This window comes from Rattus norvegicus, chromosome 20, assembly GCF_036323735.1.
Source record: "Rattus norvegicus strain BN/NHsdMcwi chromosome 20, GRCr8, whole genome shotgun sequence".
NCBI classification, from domain to species: Eukaryota; Metazoa; Chordata; class Mammalia; order Rodentia; family Muridae; genus Rattus; species Rattus norvegicus.
Genome location: NC_086038.1, coordinates 45403705 through 45423498, shown reverse-complemented (window position 1 = coordinate 45423498; position 19794 = coordinate 45403705). Strand labels below are relative to the sequence as shown.

At 41.6% G+C, this 19794-nt stretch overlaps 1 protein-coding gene across 4 annotated transcripts in view; it reads right to left on the bottom strand.

Moving 5' to 3' along the window:
• Nucleotides 1–19794, bottom strand: part of Cdk19 (cyclin-dependent kinase 19) — a 140211-nt gene that overhangs the window by 41623 nt on the left and 78794 nt on the right. For 2 of the 4 annotated variants that reach the window (NM_001107634.1, XM_008772985.4), the window contains 2 exons: nt 5739–5849; nt 3821–3961 (listed from right to left, as the gene is read on the bottom strand). The exons of 1 other annotated variant lie outside the window; for it this stretch is intronic. In NM_001107634.1, the coding sequence (NP_001101104.1) occupies nt 3821–3961; nt 5739–5849 (252 nt within the window). Of the gene's footprint in view, nt 1–3820; nt 3962–5738; nt 5850–19794 lie in introns of those variants that run through there. One more of the 4 variants, XM_008772986.4, reaches the window with a different exon arrangement.

The window sequence follows — 19794 nt, the reverse complement described above, 5'->3', positions numbered from 1 at the left end:
GCGCTTACCTAGGAAACGCAAGGCCCTGGGTTCGGTTCCCAGCTCCGAAAAAAAGAACCAAAAAAAAAAAATCATTTTGAGGATTAATGATTCTGTATATGAACTCTAGAATCTTAGCTTTTAGCTACACTCAATTTCCTTTCATTATATTATCAAGCTGCAAGTTACTATTTTTTCTAGTACTATACTTCCATGATTTTCCAGGTTTCTCCTATGAAATAATGAGCAAGGCGCAGTGAGTAAAAGACACAGTTGTGCCTCACAGATGGTCTAAAGCAATGGGAAACGAAGCAGTTAAAAGCCTTCCAGGTCTCATACAACAGCTCTGGTCTTCAGCCCACAACAATACATTTCAAGGATCTCCATCTCCTTTTAATAGCGCATGCTTATGTTACGTGCATTAATGTTTCCACTGAGGACAGACACTCTTACGTTACATGTGTTAATGTTTCCACTGAGGACGTGTAAATGTATGGGCTAAACATTCCAGTCCTGAAAACGCTTGGGCAAAAGCAGGCCAGTGTGCTCCAGATACCAGGATCCTAGCCAGTGGAAAGGACTGGGGAGACTGTCCCAATTTCATTAGAATTACTTACAAATCATGGAAAGCTACAGTAACCGTGTGGACAAATACAAACAAGCACTGTGAGAGGCCAGAGCCTCTCTCATCATATATTTAAACCCTATGCTCACCCTATGGACACAAAGCATTGTGTCCATTCTTTTGGTCACAAAGTTTCGGGACCTTAACCCAACCCTCCCGACTCCAGAACCAGCTGCAACCCAAATATTTTTGTTTTGCTTTACACTATACCATTAGTTCCTCCTTGAGCCAGACAGAATCCATGTCCTTTCTGAGATAGTCCAAGTGCCTTCTCACCTTAGAATTTCTTATTGGAATGTTTATATCCAACACCCCTTCCCTTGCTGAGTTTTAAATTCTGTGTCAGAGTCCAGCTCCACTTCTGCCTCCTCCCTGAGCATCGCCTCCTCCGCACACAGTGCTTTCCTTGGCATGAATGGGCAGCGCCGAGACTGTACCTCTGAGGACCTATGCTAAAGCTGTCGCTGCACAGGGAGGTCACGGTGCCCCTCTTAGTTACCACCTCCTTGAGACGGTCTCTGATGCAGGTGCATGTGGAGCACTCCCATTTCTCTTTCTTTTACACAAAACTAATAAAAGTTCATGGAGGACAGTGTCTCAAATTCTGCCATTTCTACAGTATTTACTGTATACAACACGGATCCAAAGCCTGCCTTCTAAGAGAGTTACAGTCTGGAGATGATCCAAGACAGTGGTCCTCGACCTTCCTAATGCTTCAACCCTCTCATGCAGCTCCTCATGGTGTAGTGACCCCAACCATAAAATCATTTTTGTAGCTACGTCACAACTATAGCTTTGCTGTTATGAATTATAATATAAATATGTTTTCTGACGGTCTTACACAACCCCTGTGAAAGGGTGTTCAGCCCACAAAGGGGTTGCATCCCACAGGTTTAGAACCACTAATCTAAGACATCTATATGATAAAACAAATATCATAAAAGAATACACACAAAATATAACAAAATGAATAACAGATTATTTCATCTCAAAGTTGAGATAGATTATGTAAGCTTAATTTTTTAATTTATTTTGTTTTATCATATGTATTCACACTTTTTACTATGTGCACCCCATGCATGCTTGGTGCCCGTGGAGGCCGGAAGACAGCATCAGAGCCCCTGGGACTGGAGTTGTAGACAGTGGTGAGCTGCCTGTGGGTGCTGGCAATCAACCAGGTCCTTGGCAAGAGCAGCCAAGTCAGTGCTTAACTGCTGAGCCATCTCCAGCACCAGGCTTTAAATATTTCTGCTGAGCCTTGAAAGACAAGTACCTCTGAGTATAGAGACAGGGGCAAGAATAGGAAGACCAGGAAATGCAAGCCATTAAGGCAAGAGACATGAGGACAACACAGGAACGACCAATAGTAAACGGCTGTAGGGTGTGTCTAAGTCATCAGAGCTATACTCAGTAAGATCCTGAACAGCAGACTAGAAACTCCGAACTGCATGAGAGGCTAAGAAATGGTCACTACGTCTCATGGAAAAAGAGTTAATGTGGAGCTGGGGATTTAGCTCAGTGGTAGAGCGCTTACCTAGGAAGCGCAAGGCCCTGGGTTCGGTCCCCAGCTCCGAAAAAAAAAGAACCAAAAAAAAAAAAAAAAAAAAAAAAGAGTTAATGTAGTAGACACATGCAGAAGCCAGTACCATGATAAAAGACAGATGTAATAAGGGCCTGAACAAGGAAGGGTACAGGGGATAAACATGACAATGCCATGTTCTAGACGTGAACTACAAAAAGGTCAAAAGTCTGGATGCTAAGAGGCAGCTAGTGCCATAACCAAGAGCAAGGACACTGAAGTAGACAGCAAATAAACAAGAACATGGAGTCCTTGCCAATACTCATCAGTGTCCACAGACGTTATAAAACAATTCTGCTTAGAACAAAACAGTAATTCTGAAAACACTCAATAAGAGATTCTCACTCATGATTCAAATGTGACTGGACACTTGAAAATATGAGCTCTACACGCTGTCTGTGTGGTCACTCCAGAACAACATCAAGTGCCGCCGTGATGCTTTCAAACATGGTTCTTTACTCGTGACAAACACAGGACTGGAGCGCCAGGAGACTTAGAGATCCCTATGATTTTTTAAAATGCTAACTAAATGAAGGACTAATCTGTGGTCACTACCATTCCATCACAATTCAACTCCAATGCCACAACAAGAGGTGGTCAGGGCAGATTCCAGGCCTGGAGACGAGGTGCCCAGGGGCACTAACGCCTTCTCTTCCTGCACTCATTCTTCTCCGCAGCAAACCACTCTCCTCAGCTACTGAGGCTGGAGCTACCTCAACCAAGCCTGTCACTTCTAGATCTGAACTCACAAAAGCCTGAAAAGACAAAGTCTTATAACACTATGTGGGGAAGATGATATCTGCAACGATAACGGCACGGGGATCACCAGTGCCCTACACCCTTATGTCTGTAATAAATCAAAATAGTCTAACCTGGAAATGAAGTTTACACTAGGAAATGTGTTATACCAAAGCAAAATAAGAGCAGGCGTTTGCATTGTGGAGAATTTGCCTAATTAGTATGTCCTAGCTATTAAACCCGTTTATTTACTATTAAGCAATATTGATAACATTCTTTTCACTAGAGGTACTATCATTATTTAAGTCTAAGGGGATGAAAAATTAGAACTCAACTTCATTATTAGTGCTTTTATTATAAAGAAGAAAGTTGAAGCAAAATCCACCGGCTTTCCATCTTGACCTAGCATTAAAATTACACACTACTAATATTAAAAATCACACTGACAGTTTAAAGCCATGTATTGATTTAATAGAGACCGAACGGTTAGAGATAATCTAGTTGGTTAGGTTTTTGATTACTTGAGACAGGGCCTTGCTAAGTAGCTCGGGCTGGCTGTAAACTCCCTCACTGAGTACTGGGGTGACAGGTGTGCACTACTGCACTCTGTAAGGCGTAAAGGGGAAGGAGGAGGGGAGACAAGGACTAAGGGAGAAGGCAAACCTAGGCTGTCCTTGGACTCGTGGCAATCCTCCTACCTCAGTTTCTCAAGTGCTGAGGCTATACCCAGGAGACACCACTTCGTCAGCTCCCAGTCTTTTGATTGTAGGTTATCCCTCCTTTTGCATGTATTAACAGGTTTTTCTTAGCTAATGTTCTATTATAATTGTATCAAAATGACTGATTCTGTTAGGTTTGAGGAAGAAAAGATGTGTGATGAATTCAACCAACATGCTTACCAGGTCCCTGTGGAGCACCCAGTTTGCGTGGAGGTAATGGATACCATCGAGGATCTGGTACAGCAGCGACTTAACCATGGATCTTGGTAACTGCATGGGCTTTTTATTTGCTTTTGATGCACGGTGAAACTTAATAATATGCTAAAAATTAGAAAATAAAACATACTGTAATACTATAGTCTGCTCATATCTCCACTCAAACCCCACCAAAATCAAAACTGAAATGAACACTCTGTATTACCTTTTAAAGTTAATGACACAAAAATTTCTGAATAAGGTTGTCCAAAAATGTATTTTGGGATGAATGTTAATTTGGGTCTATAATCAGACTTAATGAAAACATTAAGAATTTTCACTAAACCACCTCAAAATGGGGAAAGGGTGGATATTCAAATGCCTGTCTAAGAGCAGTGATATCCGAGTGGGTGGAGGAGAACGGCAAACTGTTACACAAAGTCAGTAAGCTTAGCTAATGTCGCTAACAGTAGGTCTCTATGCATTGCAGGGAAAACACCACGTCCTTGAGGCTCAGATGCCCCTAGAGGTTCGTATCATATGAAGAACAGTACAAAGGAAAGTAAGAACCACACCACATCTTCACATTTTACAATACATCTGGAATGTGGGTTATAAGATACTGAAATGCAAGGGAGGAAAATGCTACTGGTCACATCAAAGTCCCAGCCTATACCTGCACTCAAATCCTGCCCAGGGCCTATGAAGAACAGCCAGCACCTGACCCACCCTGAGTCACAGCCTCAGCCCCTATACTCCCGTTTAAAGTGAGCTAAACACGTTATCAAGGAAGCTTTGTAGAAATAAAGCAGGGTTAAGAAAAATGAGAAAAGCACTTTTGTTTTGGGATAGGGCCTCAAGTTAGTCCAGAATTCAAACTCATTTTATATATATATAGGTGACCCTCAATTCTTGATTCTCTTATATCCACGTCTCAAGTACTTAGATTACAAGTATGCATTACCATGATGAACAAAATAATTTTTATGAAAAAATTATATTTTATTTATGTGTTTTGTGTGCGTGTGTGTGTAAGTGTGTATGTTTCCATTTGTGTGTACACATGCATGGACTACCAAGCACACATGGAGATCAGAGACGACTCACAGTAACTGGCTCTCTAATGAACTTTCAAAGTTCATTCAAGACCTTACAGGCCTGTTCTATTCTTATTCAGATCTTTTTATTTATATAAAAGGCAAACTACAACATATGGAACCAAATTTATCTACAATTTAACTGTCAAATTTGGTTTTTTTTAGTAGTTTTAGAGACAAAAATGTTTAAAATGCTTCAGTTAGGAATTGGCTTTCTCCCCCTTCTTTTATGTATTGATAAGGCATTCTAAAAACTATATCCGGGGCTGGAGAGGTGGCTCAGAGGTTAAGAGCACTGACTGCTCTTCCAGAGGTCCTGAGTTCAGTTCCCAGCAACCACATGGTGGCTCACAACCATCTGTAACAGGATTGTGTTCATATACATAAAATAAATAAGTCTTAAAAAAATAAAAATATAAAAACTATATCCATACTTCTACTTGGTAGACCTAGTTTTAAATACCCCAAAATGATAAGTGATCAACTTGAACTTATCAACTACTGACAAGCATATACTTGATTAAATGTGTGTGCACTTCTCGAAAGGAACCAGTGACCACCACAGGCACTGCCAAACCATCATCAGCTGAGTGCACGGGAGTAACCTTTACTTCTAAGTGTTACAGATGTCACCATTTTAATAAACCTCTGTTTGGTACTCATCTTTACACCCAGCATTTCCCACAGTTGCTCCACACTGTGATTTGCAGCAGGCTTTCTCTTCAGTGCATTAGTAGTACATTCTGCTTGCATACGTGCCCTTATCTACATAAACGAATCCTCTGGACAGAGGAGTTGAAACTTACCCAAAGGTCATGTTCTGCATAGTCAAACAGCAGCCACACCTTCCTATCGCTGTGAGAAAGGAACACCTTCTGCAGTGCGATCACATTAGGGTGCTTCAGTTCTCTCAAAAGCTGAAGTGGGGGGGGGAGAGGGAGGGAGAGGGAGAGGGAGAGAGGGAGAGAGATTACTTGATTAGCAAGGAGGGGCTGGTCTTTTGAGACAAGTCTTACTACAGTCCTAACTTAGCCTCCTGAATGACAGGTATGCACCACTGAGCCTGGTTTTGAGGTAAGCAGCATGAAATGGGAAACAGCTCTCAGAATATTCTGATAATACCTTTCTGGTCCTTTTCTAGAGAAAGAATGTGTGTGTGAGTGTGTGTGTGTGTGTGTGTGTGTGAGTGTGTGTGTGTGTGTGTGAGTGTGTGTGAGTGTGTGTGAGTGTGTGTGAGTGTGTGTGTGAGTGTGTGTGAGTGTGTGTGTGAGTGTGTGAGTGTGTGTGTGAGTGTGTGTGTGAGTGTGTGTGAGTGTGTGTGAGTGTGTGTGTGTGTGAGTGTGTGTGTGTGTGTGTGTGCGCGCATGTGTGATAATTATTTCCACTCCATGTTGGAATCAGGAAGCAGTGGAATCTTTAGCGCTTACAGCCCAGTGGAGGAGGAGGGCTGTTGGCGTTCTGCCCTTGAAGGAGACACTGGACCTCTGAGCCCTCCTCTTTCTTCTCCTCTCCTTACACCCAAAGGCACGAGTATTACCAGGCCTCTGCTGCCACATGCTCGAGCCATGGGGTACTGTGCCATCACACGCTCTAGGCAAAAGGGCCAAAAAGCTACGGCCTGAAATCTCTGACAATACGCCTTTGCAGTGTAGTGATCTGACTATCTCAAGCATCTGTCACACAGACAAAAGCTGACTCACATAGAGGTCCTGTACATAGAAAAATACCCCTCACAGGGTACAAGATTCAAGCTCCACCCTGACACGGAAGTGGAGAGACCGAATGAAACTCATCGTCTGCACATGAGAGGCAGCTGCCTGAGAACACAGTCACAATGGCGTGAGCGCAAGGCCAAAGCCTTTTAAATATCCCTGTCTCAGACTATGCAACTGGGATTCAGATTTACCAGGCACACAGAAACATACTAATTCTTTGTCTGTCCGTTTTTGTTTGTAAGACAGATGCTCAACATCCTCGTTCACATGGTCTACAGTCATAGGCCTACTCAGGAAGTTGAGGCAGGAACATTTTAAGTTCAAGGCCCATTTGGACTACAAAGTAAATTCAAGGCTCGGGCAACTTAGCGAGACTCCATCTCAAAACGAAAAGCAAAAATAGGCATGATGTACAGTTTTAACACTAAAATGCTTGCCTAGTATACAGGAGACCCTGAGTTCGGTCTCTAGAAAACACAAGTGTGTGCGTGCGTGCATGTGTGTTTTTACATGCGGCATGCACGACGTGTAAATTCTCTCTCTCTCTCTCTCTCTCTCTCTCTCACACACACACACACACACACACACACACACACACACACACACACGACCTATTTATGTTAGTCCAGACTGGCTTTGAACTTGTGATCCTCCTGCCTCAAACTTTCAAGTGCTGGGGTCAAAAATGTGTACCACAGGGAATGGAGAGATGGCTCAGCAGTTAATAGCATTGGTTGCTCTTCCACTGGACCTAGGTTGAATTCCCAGCACCACACGGCAGCTCTGGAACTCCAGTTCCAAGGGGCTCTGACACATGCATCTGGTACTCTGACATATATGCAGGCAAACACCCATATATATATAAAAAAAGTTAAAAAATAAAATTTAGAAAACAAAACAGAAAACCAAATATGAACCAAAACATCTGTCTTGGTAAGCAGTTTTCAAGTCTTGATCATTATATTTTTGTTGAATTTTTTTCTTTTTTTTACCTGTTTATCAAATACTTAAAATATGCACAACGATTATATACAAATGTTTTACTCCATTTAATTGTAATAACAATTGTATGATGCAGCTTTAAGGTCAGGGAAGGCTGAGAGCCCTTCCTCCATGGGTCTTTGCTTTAGATGCTACATTAGTCACAGGCTCCTAGCCAGTGACAGGCTCAAGTAAAGCTCCTCCCAACACACAATTCTAGGAATTAAACGGAGAGCCAGTCACTATTAAAGTTGCCACACATCACTCCTCGGCCTTGTGGCTAAGATCAGGTGTAAAGGTGCCACAGTTGGACAAGTTTCCTACGTTTCATGGATGCCGCTGAGAACATGATGGAGGCAGAATGACGTCAGGCTCGGTCAATCATTTGCACAGGTGTACGGTTGTGCTAGCACAGCTTATCCTGTAACTGTTCGCATTTGCCTCCTGTCAACCGTGGACTTCTCAGACAAAGGCAAATTGTAATTTCCCTTTGTTTTCCTGGGAATGGAACAATCCTAAGCACACTGAAGGATTGTGGGATTGAGGGATTTGTTTTGATGATTTCATCTTCTTTCAGAATTTAAGTAATACTTATGTATATGCGTGTCTGCCTCTTGCCCACACACACCTCTCCCTAAATGCAGCGTCTCTACCTCAGTGTCTGATGGCTGAGGTGCTGTTCTTAGCTGTCCCTCCATCTGCTCCTCAAGAAAATGGCCAAGGCAGTGAGGGAGCAGGGAGGAGCCCGTCTACTCTACTCTCATCTATGGCTTCCTGAGCACGTCCTCCCTGGGCCTCCAACTGAAACTGTAATCAGCTCCTCCACTTTGCTTTCCAGCCAGCACTGTGATTTTCACAAGTAAATCAAAAATTGTCTTTGTCTTCAAAGGTAAGGGTAGACAGATGTAAATTGTTTTTTAAAGCAGTAAAATTATACTACTATATATTCTTCCAAACATACTACAGTTCTGTATTCCTCATCTACAATTTCAAACCAATGCTTGCTAATTTAGAAATCTGAAGAAAAACATTTCTACTTCAATGGAAGAAAATGCACTCCCAGGAGAGCATCCTGTTGGCTACCAGACCCCAGTACTGCAAAAGCTGGGTCGTAAGTCCACACTGCAGGTAACTGACCACAGAAACAGTCCTGTCTAGTGTCAGGCAGGATCTGTGACTTCCCTTCCATGTCATGGGAGAAGGTGGTTGTGCCTCAATTTGCATGTTCATTTCGACATTCCTTACGTGCAAGTACTCCTTTCCTAAAGATTTCCCTTTGAATAATTTATAGCCACTGCTTGGTTTCTTCATTTCCCATCTTTTCCAAAAAAATTATTCTTTTAACCATTATTGTATAGAGGTACTTACTTAAAATTGACACAGTTTTGTAAGTTGCTTATTGTTATTTTTATTAATAGCAAAGCTTTTTGTTAATTTAATAGCCCCAGTGCTCAAAATGGCACCTATAACATAATTAAGCACTCAGTAGTATTTGCTGAATGACAAATCAATTGAGTCGGTATGATTCTTATACATGAAAACAACAATAACCTTGTGAAATTTTGATTTTTTTTTTACAAATTATCCTTTATCAGAAAGTATTTTGAATGGTTTTTTTTAATTAAGATATATTCATGTGGGTTCCAGGGATCCAAACTCAGGTCTCCATGCTTGAGAGATGTGAACTCTATCAACTGAGTCCTCTCCTCAGCTCTCAGATATATTTTTAAGACTAGTTTACAAATGAAACACTTAAGTCCTAGATAAACATTACACAAAAAGTATCTTCACTACACTCACCGCAACAAAACAACTAGTGAACCTTCTACCATTATTACAGAACAAAGAATAGCAGAATGGATAATTATGACACATCCACATATTACAGCTTCAGAAATGTTTTAAAAAGAGTGTGTGTGTGTGTGTGTGTGTGTGTGTGTGTGTGTGTGTGTGTGTGTTTGGTATGTGGACATGTCTACAAGAGTAATCAGATCTCCTGAAGCTGGAGTTACAGGCAGTCGTGAATGCTGACACAGGGGCTTGGACTCCAGTGGAAGTCCTCTGGAATAGCAGTGTATGCTCCTAACCGCAGAGCAATAGGTTCAGTCCAACCACACATTTTTAATGACAGATATTGCTACAATGTGGATATACTATTCTAAAATCTACTAAAAATAAAATAATTTATTTACAAGATAAAATATACAGCAAAATATTACTGATACCTGTTTCACCGTGTGAGATAACAATCATTTTTCTTTTTGAAAAGGTTTTTACAATGAACATTATTGGGATTTTAAGAAATATCACCGATCCTAAAGACAGTCCTTCCCCTCTAAACCTCCACTTGTCACAGTATGTGTGGTTATCTAGAAAGGACACAATGAAAGGAAAGAGTCATGGCCTACTTCTTGGTAAAATCCTTTCTGTCAATGGACTTTAGTCTTTTGTTCCATAAATTCGTGCTCCACATGAGTCTGTGCAACCACAGATGTGCTCTAGATCCATTTGAACAGCAGTTAAGTAGACTCTGACTTCCTGTGACACACACTGAACGCTGGCTTCTGTGCTAGACACTCAATGTGGTAACCTGGCTGCAGTGCAGCCTTGTCAAGACGTCTGCTCAATGGACACATCCTCCGGACATGTTGTTATAAAAGGTACCCACTTTCTATCGTCCTAAACACACACAAAATCTAAGTTGGAGCTCTAAACATCTGTCTCCAAGGCACTACATAAGGTCTTTCCTGAAGCCCAGGATTCTTTACCCAGCTAGACTCCAGCATGCATTTCTATTTTCACCCACACTGCCTGTGCTGTCTGTAACGCTCCACATTTCTATTTTTACCGACACTGCCTTTTGTGTTGTCTATAAAGCTCCCTTGGGTTCCAGACTCTGTTTTTTAAAAAGGACTCTAAAATCCTTATACTCAACTTACTTTTCCCAAAATAAATTCAACTTTCTATTATTGTTTGTTTTATTTTTTTTTAAATAAAAGTATGACTCACAGGGCCATCAAGTTTTCTCTTGGGTAAAACATTGCCAATGATTTTATTTTGGAAAGTACTGAGTATACCAAAATTTAAAATAACATAATAATGGAGAAGCAAATTTTGTAGTAAATTAGCACTGTGTAATTTCACTGGGGAATGATCCTAAAATTGTTGTTAATAATTAGCAGTGACACTCTCCACCTCTGACAGGCCTTTCCAAAGCCTATTAGCGCCATTATAGCCTTCCAGCAGGGGACACTCACACTGTGAAAGGAAACTACGGTTCAAGGTTCCCTTAATTCTGTGCTGTTCCCTGCACACGCACACACACACACGCACGCGCACACACACACACACACACACACACACACTCTTCCCCTCTCACTAGTATAAGGTCCAGGTGTGTCCGAGCACAAGTACAAGGCATGAGTTCCAAAGGTCAATGTTTCCCACTGCTACTTGTCATAATACAAACACCACATACAATGTAAGCAAAAAAACAAAGACAAAAACAAGTGAGTTCTGTCGTATTAGCGTATGACACAAAGTAGGCTATTAACTCTGAATCTGGTAATCTACTTAGACAGGTTTCTGGAACGAATGAAAGCCCATCCAGTGACTAAGTACAAACCCAACGCCAGACTCCTGACAAACCGTAGTTACTACTCAGGACTACCATTCCTTGCAAGAACATAAAGAAAAAACAAGTATGCAGTTATCCATGTAGAATACATGGCATAAGATAATTTTTTGACAAACAGGAGCTGTACTTAAGTTGATAAAACCCTAACCAAGTGTCAGCTCCATGCCCCCCCCCACACAGAAGCCTGACTTTACATCCAATGGAGACCATCACAGAACACTACAGATGGACAAGATATAGAGATCAGGGGGACATGGGGAGTCCCCACAGTTACAACTACGGAACAGCTCCTGGATCCTGAGCATAGCTCAGGGAGCATTGCAGAAGAGGGGCAGAAAGACTCTAAGAACCAGAATTCCAGCAAGTTCTCTGGGACAGCCTCCTGTAGAAACGGCTGCACAAACGTCATAGAATGTCATCGAGCATCACTATCTTCTCTTTTTTTTTTTTTTTTTTTTTGAGCTGGGGACCGAACCCAGGGCCTTGCGCTTGCTAGGCAAGTGCTCTACCACTGAGCCAAATCCCCAACCCCCGAGCATCACTATCAATGGGCATTTTCACCTGGAAGGGAAGAAACCCCAGGGGTTTCCAAGTACATGATCGTTACATATATTTGGGAATACACAAGAAGAGGGAAGAGGAATGTTACAATAATAATAATCAAAGGAAAGGTTCAACTTGGGGAGGGATGCATGGGAGAGGTTGAAAGGAGGGTACCTGGGAGGAGCTGGAGGGAGGGAGGAAGGGAGAAGGAAAGTGATGTGGCTCTATGTCCATCCTTTAAAAGCTAACCAATCAAGGCAATGAGAAATACTTATTAAAAAGAAATAGGCCATGATGGGAAATGGCACAGTGCTGCCTCCCAGAGTGCTGAGACACTGCTCTGTGAGAGCCGACATGACACGTGCGGTGGCGATACGAAGGAAAGCTGCTGCTCTTTCTACCAAACAGCCTGCTTTCTTTTCTCTCTGTCTTCAAGTTCTGTAGATATTTGCTCTGAGAGTTCACATCCCCCTTACTGTGCAAGGATGGATGTTTATTTAGGTAAGCTTCCATGGGGCACATTACATATGAGAACATGAAAACAAATAAATCAACAGGACTTTGAATATACAGAATTAAAATATCAAAATGAAACACATACAATGGAGTCTACGTGCTAAAACGTTATTCTCAAGAACATTCTAATTCATTCCCTCTCTCCATCCCTCTGCCATTTTCTAAATCTAAATGGTAGAGTGAGCCTTCCAAATGCTGTAAGAAACGATACTACTATTTTCAAACTGTAGCTAAGGGTTTTGGGTAGTAACTACTAACCGCTGACCTACCAACAGAAACGATGAAATGCCCTTTAGCTCACTGTGCTTCAAGAGGAGGTGTGAACAGAGTGAACTGGACTCAATCACTCAAGTGTGCATCCTTCACACAAAGTCTAAAGCACTTGCCAGAAACAAGGTAACTAGGGAAGCGATCAACTGCTCTGAACTAAACACAATCCAGGAAACATCTACTGCACTGACTCTGTTACACAAAACAATTTCTTTCACAGTCTGCTAATAAACCTATACATGCATTATGAGAAAACAGAGGGCTGGTTTTATGCAACAAAGTAACTAATTTTAATTTATGTCTTTTTACTATCCATCTACTATTTCTAATCAACAAACGCTAAAAAAAAATTATATTCACACTAACAGTATGATATTTCTTACATTTTTGTGTGGTATTGAAAATATTCAATGTCTGTTCAAAATCAGGCATTCAACCACTGAACTGTATAGTCAGCCCAACTTTAATCTTGTAAAATGAATTAAACTAGCAGATGTGAAGTTCTTATGGAAATACACTATATAATGATTAGGTTTTAAAGGGCTAGAAATCATTACATTATAATGAAGAAAATCAGATAAGTATGGCTGAGTAGCCTTAATCAATTCGAAAAAATGAAGTGCAAGAGACAATATACACAAGTATTTCACAAAAGTGAACACAAGCTAAAATGGAAAAGGACTGTAGCACACTCTACCTGCTTCTATTTAAACTACAACTGAAGCCAAGGAATGCGCTCTATTCTCTCAGAGCAGAGAGCTTTTAAAGCTCGTATTGTCTAAATGGTATCCGTGAGAAACTAGTTAAAGAAATGCTACATTAAAGAAGTTAAACTGATAAAGAAATGTAGCACAGCACAGAGTCACTAAAACTACAGAGAATAAGATACATGTGTCTTGCTTATACGGAGCAATCACTAAGAAATAATTGTAGCTTTAAAAGTAAAACTAGGTATATAATCTCTCTGGAATTTTTTAAACTTTATGAAAACTTTGAAAAGGTAGTTGGAAGCCACTTATTTACATAAGCTACTTTCTTGCTAAAGGAAAAGAAAAACAAAGGTTTAAAATTTTCCATAAATGGGCTAGTGAGATGGCTCAGGAGGTGAAGTGCTTGTCGCTAAGCCCGAAGATCTGAGTTCAATCCCTGAGGCCCACACGGTGGGAGGAGGGAACAGACTCCTGAAGGCTGCCCGCTGACCTCTAAACACACCAGCCACAGCACTTCCAAGCCTATTCAACACATAACAGTTGAGTAGATGAAGAAAGTTAAATATTTAAATCTATGTCTTACAGTACTGCTTGGACATAATATAGATATTGTCATGGTGCTTGGAGTTTGACTATCGTACATTTCTGAAATGCCACAAAAACTAACTCAAGAAACAAATTACTGTAATTATGGTTTTGTATCTTATACTGTTCTGCACTTAAAATAATAATTTCTGTGGAAAGCTATTCTAAGGTGCTGGGATCTAGACTACAGCCTACATGACCCATTAGTGAACTGTGAAACCAACTTGCATGAGTTGCAATTAACATCTTTCCCACAAGTAACAGGACTAGGGGAAAAAGGAAATGCCAGTATCCAGCAATGGATCTAAGCATGAAGAAAAAGAAAGTGTGGACAGACATAAACAGCCTTAAAAAACTGAAAACCACTGTTATTAGATATTATGTTGATAGCATCTGAAATAGTGTCCTCAGAAGAAAAATCTTAATAATCTATTACTAGCCTAACCAAGAATTTTTTTAAAGGTATGTGTGTCATGTGAGTGTACATCTTCACAAGCAGTTGTGAGTCAACTCTCCTGGGTGCTGTATCAAACTAAGATCCTCGGCAAGTGGTCCTAACCACTGAACTACCTCGCCAGTGACCATAGTTATCTTTAAGACAATTTTTGGTATGGCTGACTTGAAAAGGATTCTACTTATCAAAGGAATAATGAATAAAAATACCATTCCTGAAAATTCAAAGAGGGAACTCAAACAACTATACAACATTAAGACAAACAATTTCTTATAAATGAACTTATGTACATACGTTGGAATAGCTTCACATTCAAAGCTACAACATTACTGTTGAGATTTTTAAGATTGAAAATTAGCTTTTTGTGTGTATCTATAAAAGAGATCACCAAAATAACAGACTTATTTTTAAATATCAAAGTTTCTGAAAATTCTAGAATATTGGCAAAAAAGCACAATATCCAAATATACATACAAGAGAGATCCAGGATATAGATCTAATATTATTATTTTAGGAACGATCTTGCTATACTGCCCTGGCTACTCTGGAACTACTGTGTTCAAACGATCCTCTTACCTCAGTGTCCTGTACAGGTTGTACTGCCATGTTCTATGGAGTATATTCTAAGCAGTGTTTCTTTGTGTCAAGAGCGTGCTAGTGCTAAGCACAACACCATCCTTTGACAATGACCTGTCTAATCCAAGCAAGCAGTCAGAGAATGACTGGCTCAGACTGGGAGCAGAATTCAGTAAAGGAAACATTGAAGAATGAATAAAACTGCAACACAACAGGGAAGAATGGAGCCAGGCTTTCAGGGAAGAATGGAGCCAGGCTTTCAGGGAAGAATGGAGCCAGGCTTTCTCTCCACTAGCGTGGCAATCAGATCGGGACTCAGTCACAGGGGTAAGCTCACTTGTCTTGGGCTAATGTCTTGGGCAAAGCTCACAGATCTCTCCCTTAGTTTACACGACCTTTCCCTTGTTTAGCCAACCATCTCTTACTTGATTTTTACTTCCCCAATCCTCTTCTTCCCCACACATTTGTAAGGTAGGAAATAATCCTCACATAGACAAGTGTCGGTCAGTGGGTAAACTGCAACTCTTATTCTAGGAGCAAGGTCAGCATGTGTGGGAGTGGGCGTGGCAGTAACAGGAAGGAAGGGATAAAGGTGGCAGCAACAGAACAACAGTATCCAGTGCCTGATTCCAGGACAAATGGTCCCGATGGCAGGAAGTAAATGGGCCTGGTAGGTAAAGTTTAGAGATAAGAGACAACAAGACAACTTGGAATAGGGGGATGACGGCCTTTCCTATCAGGCACACAGACTGAAGTCATCAGGATCTGGAGCTCAGGGACAGGGCTGCACTGGAGGTGAGGAGCCTGGGGTTCACACTGCGGAGAAGGGTGCCAAGTGACAGGAAGAGAATTAAATAGAGAACTCTTTATGAAAATAAATGTTAAAGTGCTCTTTTAAAAGAGACACAAGAGGGCTGGAGAGATGGCTCAGCGGTTAAGAGCACCCACTGCTCTTCCAGAGGTTATGAGTTCAATTCCCAGCAACCACATGGTGGCTCACAACCATCTGTAAAGAGATCCGATGCCCTCTTCTGGTGTATCTGAAGACAACTACAGTGTACTTATATATAATAAATGAATATTGGGGTTGGGGATTTAGCTCAGTGGTAGAGCGCTTGGCCCTGGGTTCAGTCCCCAGCTCCAAAGAAAAGAAAAAAAAAAAAAGAAAAAAAAAGAAATGAATAAATCTTAAAAAAAAAAGAGAGACACAAGAGAAAGAGGACACAAACCCAATGTCTAGAAGAGAAAAAAGGAGGTGCCTCCTTCACACAGGAGAAGGTACTGTTAGAAACAAAGTACCTGTCATAGAATGAGAAGACAGGACCTTAAACCCTAAGAGAAATTCCTACTAGATTCATCAGATTCTATTGGAGGTATTTGGAAACCAAAAAAGAATAGTTTTCATAAGTTCTACAGTCAGTATCATGCCTGTCTCAAACATTGGTGCAGCAAGGGTGTCAGTCCCGTGTGGGAATGTAAATACCTTTAAACTCAACTGCAGGAGAGACAGAGCCAGGATGTACGAAATGATGCTAAGTTGCCTTCAACAGGCAATGGACAGAAGCCAGCAGGCCGTGACTAGAGGTCACCAAGGGCTCGGAGAAGCGCTGCATCTTTTGGCTTTGTTACAACAGGAGAAACATTTTTAAAACAGAAACAGAAAAATATACAGGAAAATTGACATTTACTCAAATTTCACGTATTTCACAGACTGTTCCCTCATTATTTGCTCACTGTACCCCAAATTAACATGTAAAGATTCTAGCTTTTAACAAAATGAATTCTAAAATATTAAGTATCACATAACTATGACAAAATGACCTTCTAGCAAATGAGCATGGCGATATAGCTGGTAACCCACGGCCTTCTTCCCAGTAGCTGGTCTTCAGTCACACACACACACACACACACACACACACACACACACACACACACACACAAGAATGATGCCCTTGTAGCTGTAACAAGTGAAGATGGAGCTGGGGCAGCAGCACAAGGCCCTGCAGGAAGGTACCATAACCAAGGGCAAGGGCAACCTTCACCATTTCAGTTCTTAAAATGGTGACTTGGTAAGCTTAAACCATTAAAAAAAAAAAAAAAAAAAAAGTCCCACAAATGCTCACGGTTCAGAGCACCTTACACCTTAAATCTAGAATACCTAATAGAGCCAAGCATTTTTAGAGCTATTATCAAGCAGAATGAAGATATTGGGTCAGCAGTTTCTCTTCACCTGCACATTACTGACACAGCAGCACCCTGACCGGATCCCAGCATTCTTCTGGTGGCTTTGCATCTGCTGCAATCTGTTCACCTCTCTTTTGGGGGAGGGGGTTGGAATGGGGTGGTGTGTGAGACAGGGTTTCTCTGGGCCATCCTGGAACTCACTCTGTATCCTAGGCCGGCCTTGAAATCTCAGCCCAACTTTGCCTCCTGAGTGCTGGGATTAAGAGGACTGTGACCCCAGCTGCCACTGCCATTGCCACTGCCACTAGGACAGCGCCAGCCATCTGTACTGCCTTTTAAAAATTTGTCTAATATCCTCTAGAGTCTGGAACCAAACTTGACAAAGTATCAGGGACCAAAAAGCAAACAAAGTGGAATCCAAAAGACCACTGCCAAATTTTAAAAATACAAAATTGTAACTACGCACCCAAAGCAACCCTCTAAGGAGGCTTCTGTTGGTCCAAAGAGGGCCCTAAAAGTGCTGCTGCTGACAATGCTCTAAATGACAGTCTAGGCTCAGCTCAGACTGGATGCTGCTGGGCAAATGGGATGATCACTGTCTGGTACACAAACACCTAAATCCGGCCTTTCTCAGACGTCTCATGGAGCAGTCAGTCAGGAGAAGCCATTACGTCCATTATCCACACGACAGTCAACTACCTTAGACAAAGGGCTTCTAGTTCCTGATTCATTCACACAGCACCCATGCTCATTCCAGGATGATACCACCCACACCTCCTCCTGCCACTCACTACCTGTTCCCTTAAAACTGACAAAGCTTCCCCACCCAGTCAGACTTCCCCAAATAAACCACCTTTCTACCAACACAATGGTCCAGTTCAGTGGTTTCACTGTGCCCCTGCTTACAACTTTAACATCTTTTCCAGTAATTCAAATACCTACTAGAGACACTGACTCTGAATCACGGAAATAAGCAATTATACAACAGGATTGCTATTGAGCAGACTATTAAAAGTTCAGAACCAGCCTCAGCTACACAGAAGTTTGGGGATTAGCCTAAGCTTTACACGATTGTCTCAACAATTAAAAAGGGCATTCCAAGTAACTCTGCCCAGAATAAAGCATGCAAGATGTCTCTCATATGTAAATACGAGTCTCAGGTCTGCCTGCTGCCAGGCATTACCAACAAAGGTCATACAGATGTCTGAGGTCTGCGCTGCCTCATGGGTGCCCTGAGGTCACAGTTATAGCCAAGGGCAGAGCTGGGCTGGCCTGCCTGTTTGTCAGCCATGGCACTATGAGTTGGCCCCACCCCTTACCAGTGAGAGAGCTGGCGAGTTGACCAACTCAATTACAATCCAGACCCAGGCCTTCGAGTTGGCCCAATCCCACATATACCCCATCTATGAGCTGCTGGAGCATGTGAAGGGACTGGTCCTGCAGAACCAAAGCGGAGAACCAGAACTGAGAGCAACAACAGGATGGGGACCCAGTATTGATGGTGCAGCACAATCCAGAGGCCTTGACCCAGACCAATGACTTCGCAATGGACTTTTGCAAGTGAAGCTGTTTGGACAAAAGGGTACACTGTGTGACACACTGTGACACACCACAGCTCCCATAGTGAGGTGTTTGGTTTTAATCTGTATTTATTTTTGCTTTGTTTTCTTTGGGGAGGGGGATTACAAGGGCAAAGGGCAGATATGGAGGGACGGGGAGATGAGCGGGATTGGGGTGCATGATGGGAAATTCATAAAGACTCAATGAAAAGTTTTAATTTTTTAAATGTAATTGTAAATCTAGGTGTAGTGGTATGCACTTTTAATTCCAACACTCTAGCGGCAAAACCAGGCAGATCTCTCGTTCATTTACAGCTGTCAACAATTCCGTGGTTTCTTCGAGACCGAAAGAACACTGCAGGTTCCTCTCCTCTTCCTCGTTTTCTTAACCACTTGGTGAGTTACAGGAAAAACAAAAACAAAAACAAACAAAAAATCATGGCAGTTCTGGCCAAAACTGAAGCATTAGAGGGATAGGTGGGGGTTACAGGTGGGGAAGCTGAAAGGGAAAAGGGCACTATTTTTAAATGTCTCTTACAGTAGAAAAACTGAGGAGGCTAAAAGGTAAAGTAAACACAGGTAAAATAATTCCCTTTTTCTCCATCCCCTCACCACATACCCTGTAACTGGGAGCCTTGTGCATGCGAGACAACAGCTCTACTGAGCTACATCCCCAACCTAAAGGAAGTCTTTTGAGTCCACAGTTCCAAATCCTACCTATCAATATACACAGACAAAATATTTTTTCACAACCCCAAAACTGTGGCCAGTCTGTTTTATATAACACAACAAAACACAAAATAAAAAAACAAACTTTTGATCAATAACCATCCGCTCTAATAAGCATAAAAGATGGTTTTACATAGTACATTCCTGTTACTCTGATTATCATATACATTTAATATCATAGGAATTATAATGCATACCTCTGTACTAACTCTTTAATATAAAAATAAACAGAAAAAGAGGCCCTGTTTTCAAGTTGTAGGTAATTATTTAGTTCCTAGCTACACTGGGGGCTAAAGGTAAGCTCAAGGCTTCACTATTGGACAGTATCATGTATTCCCACACAACAGTGAGTTCCTGCAGGTCGTGTGTGCGTTTAGAACAGTGGTTTTCAACTTTCCTAATG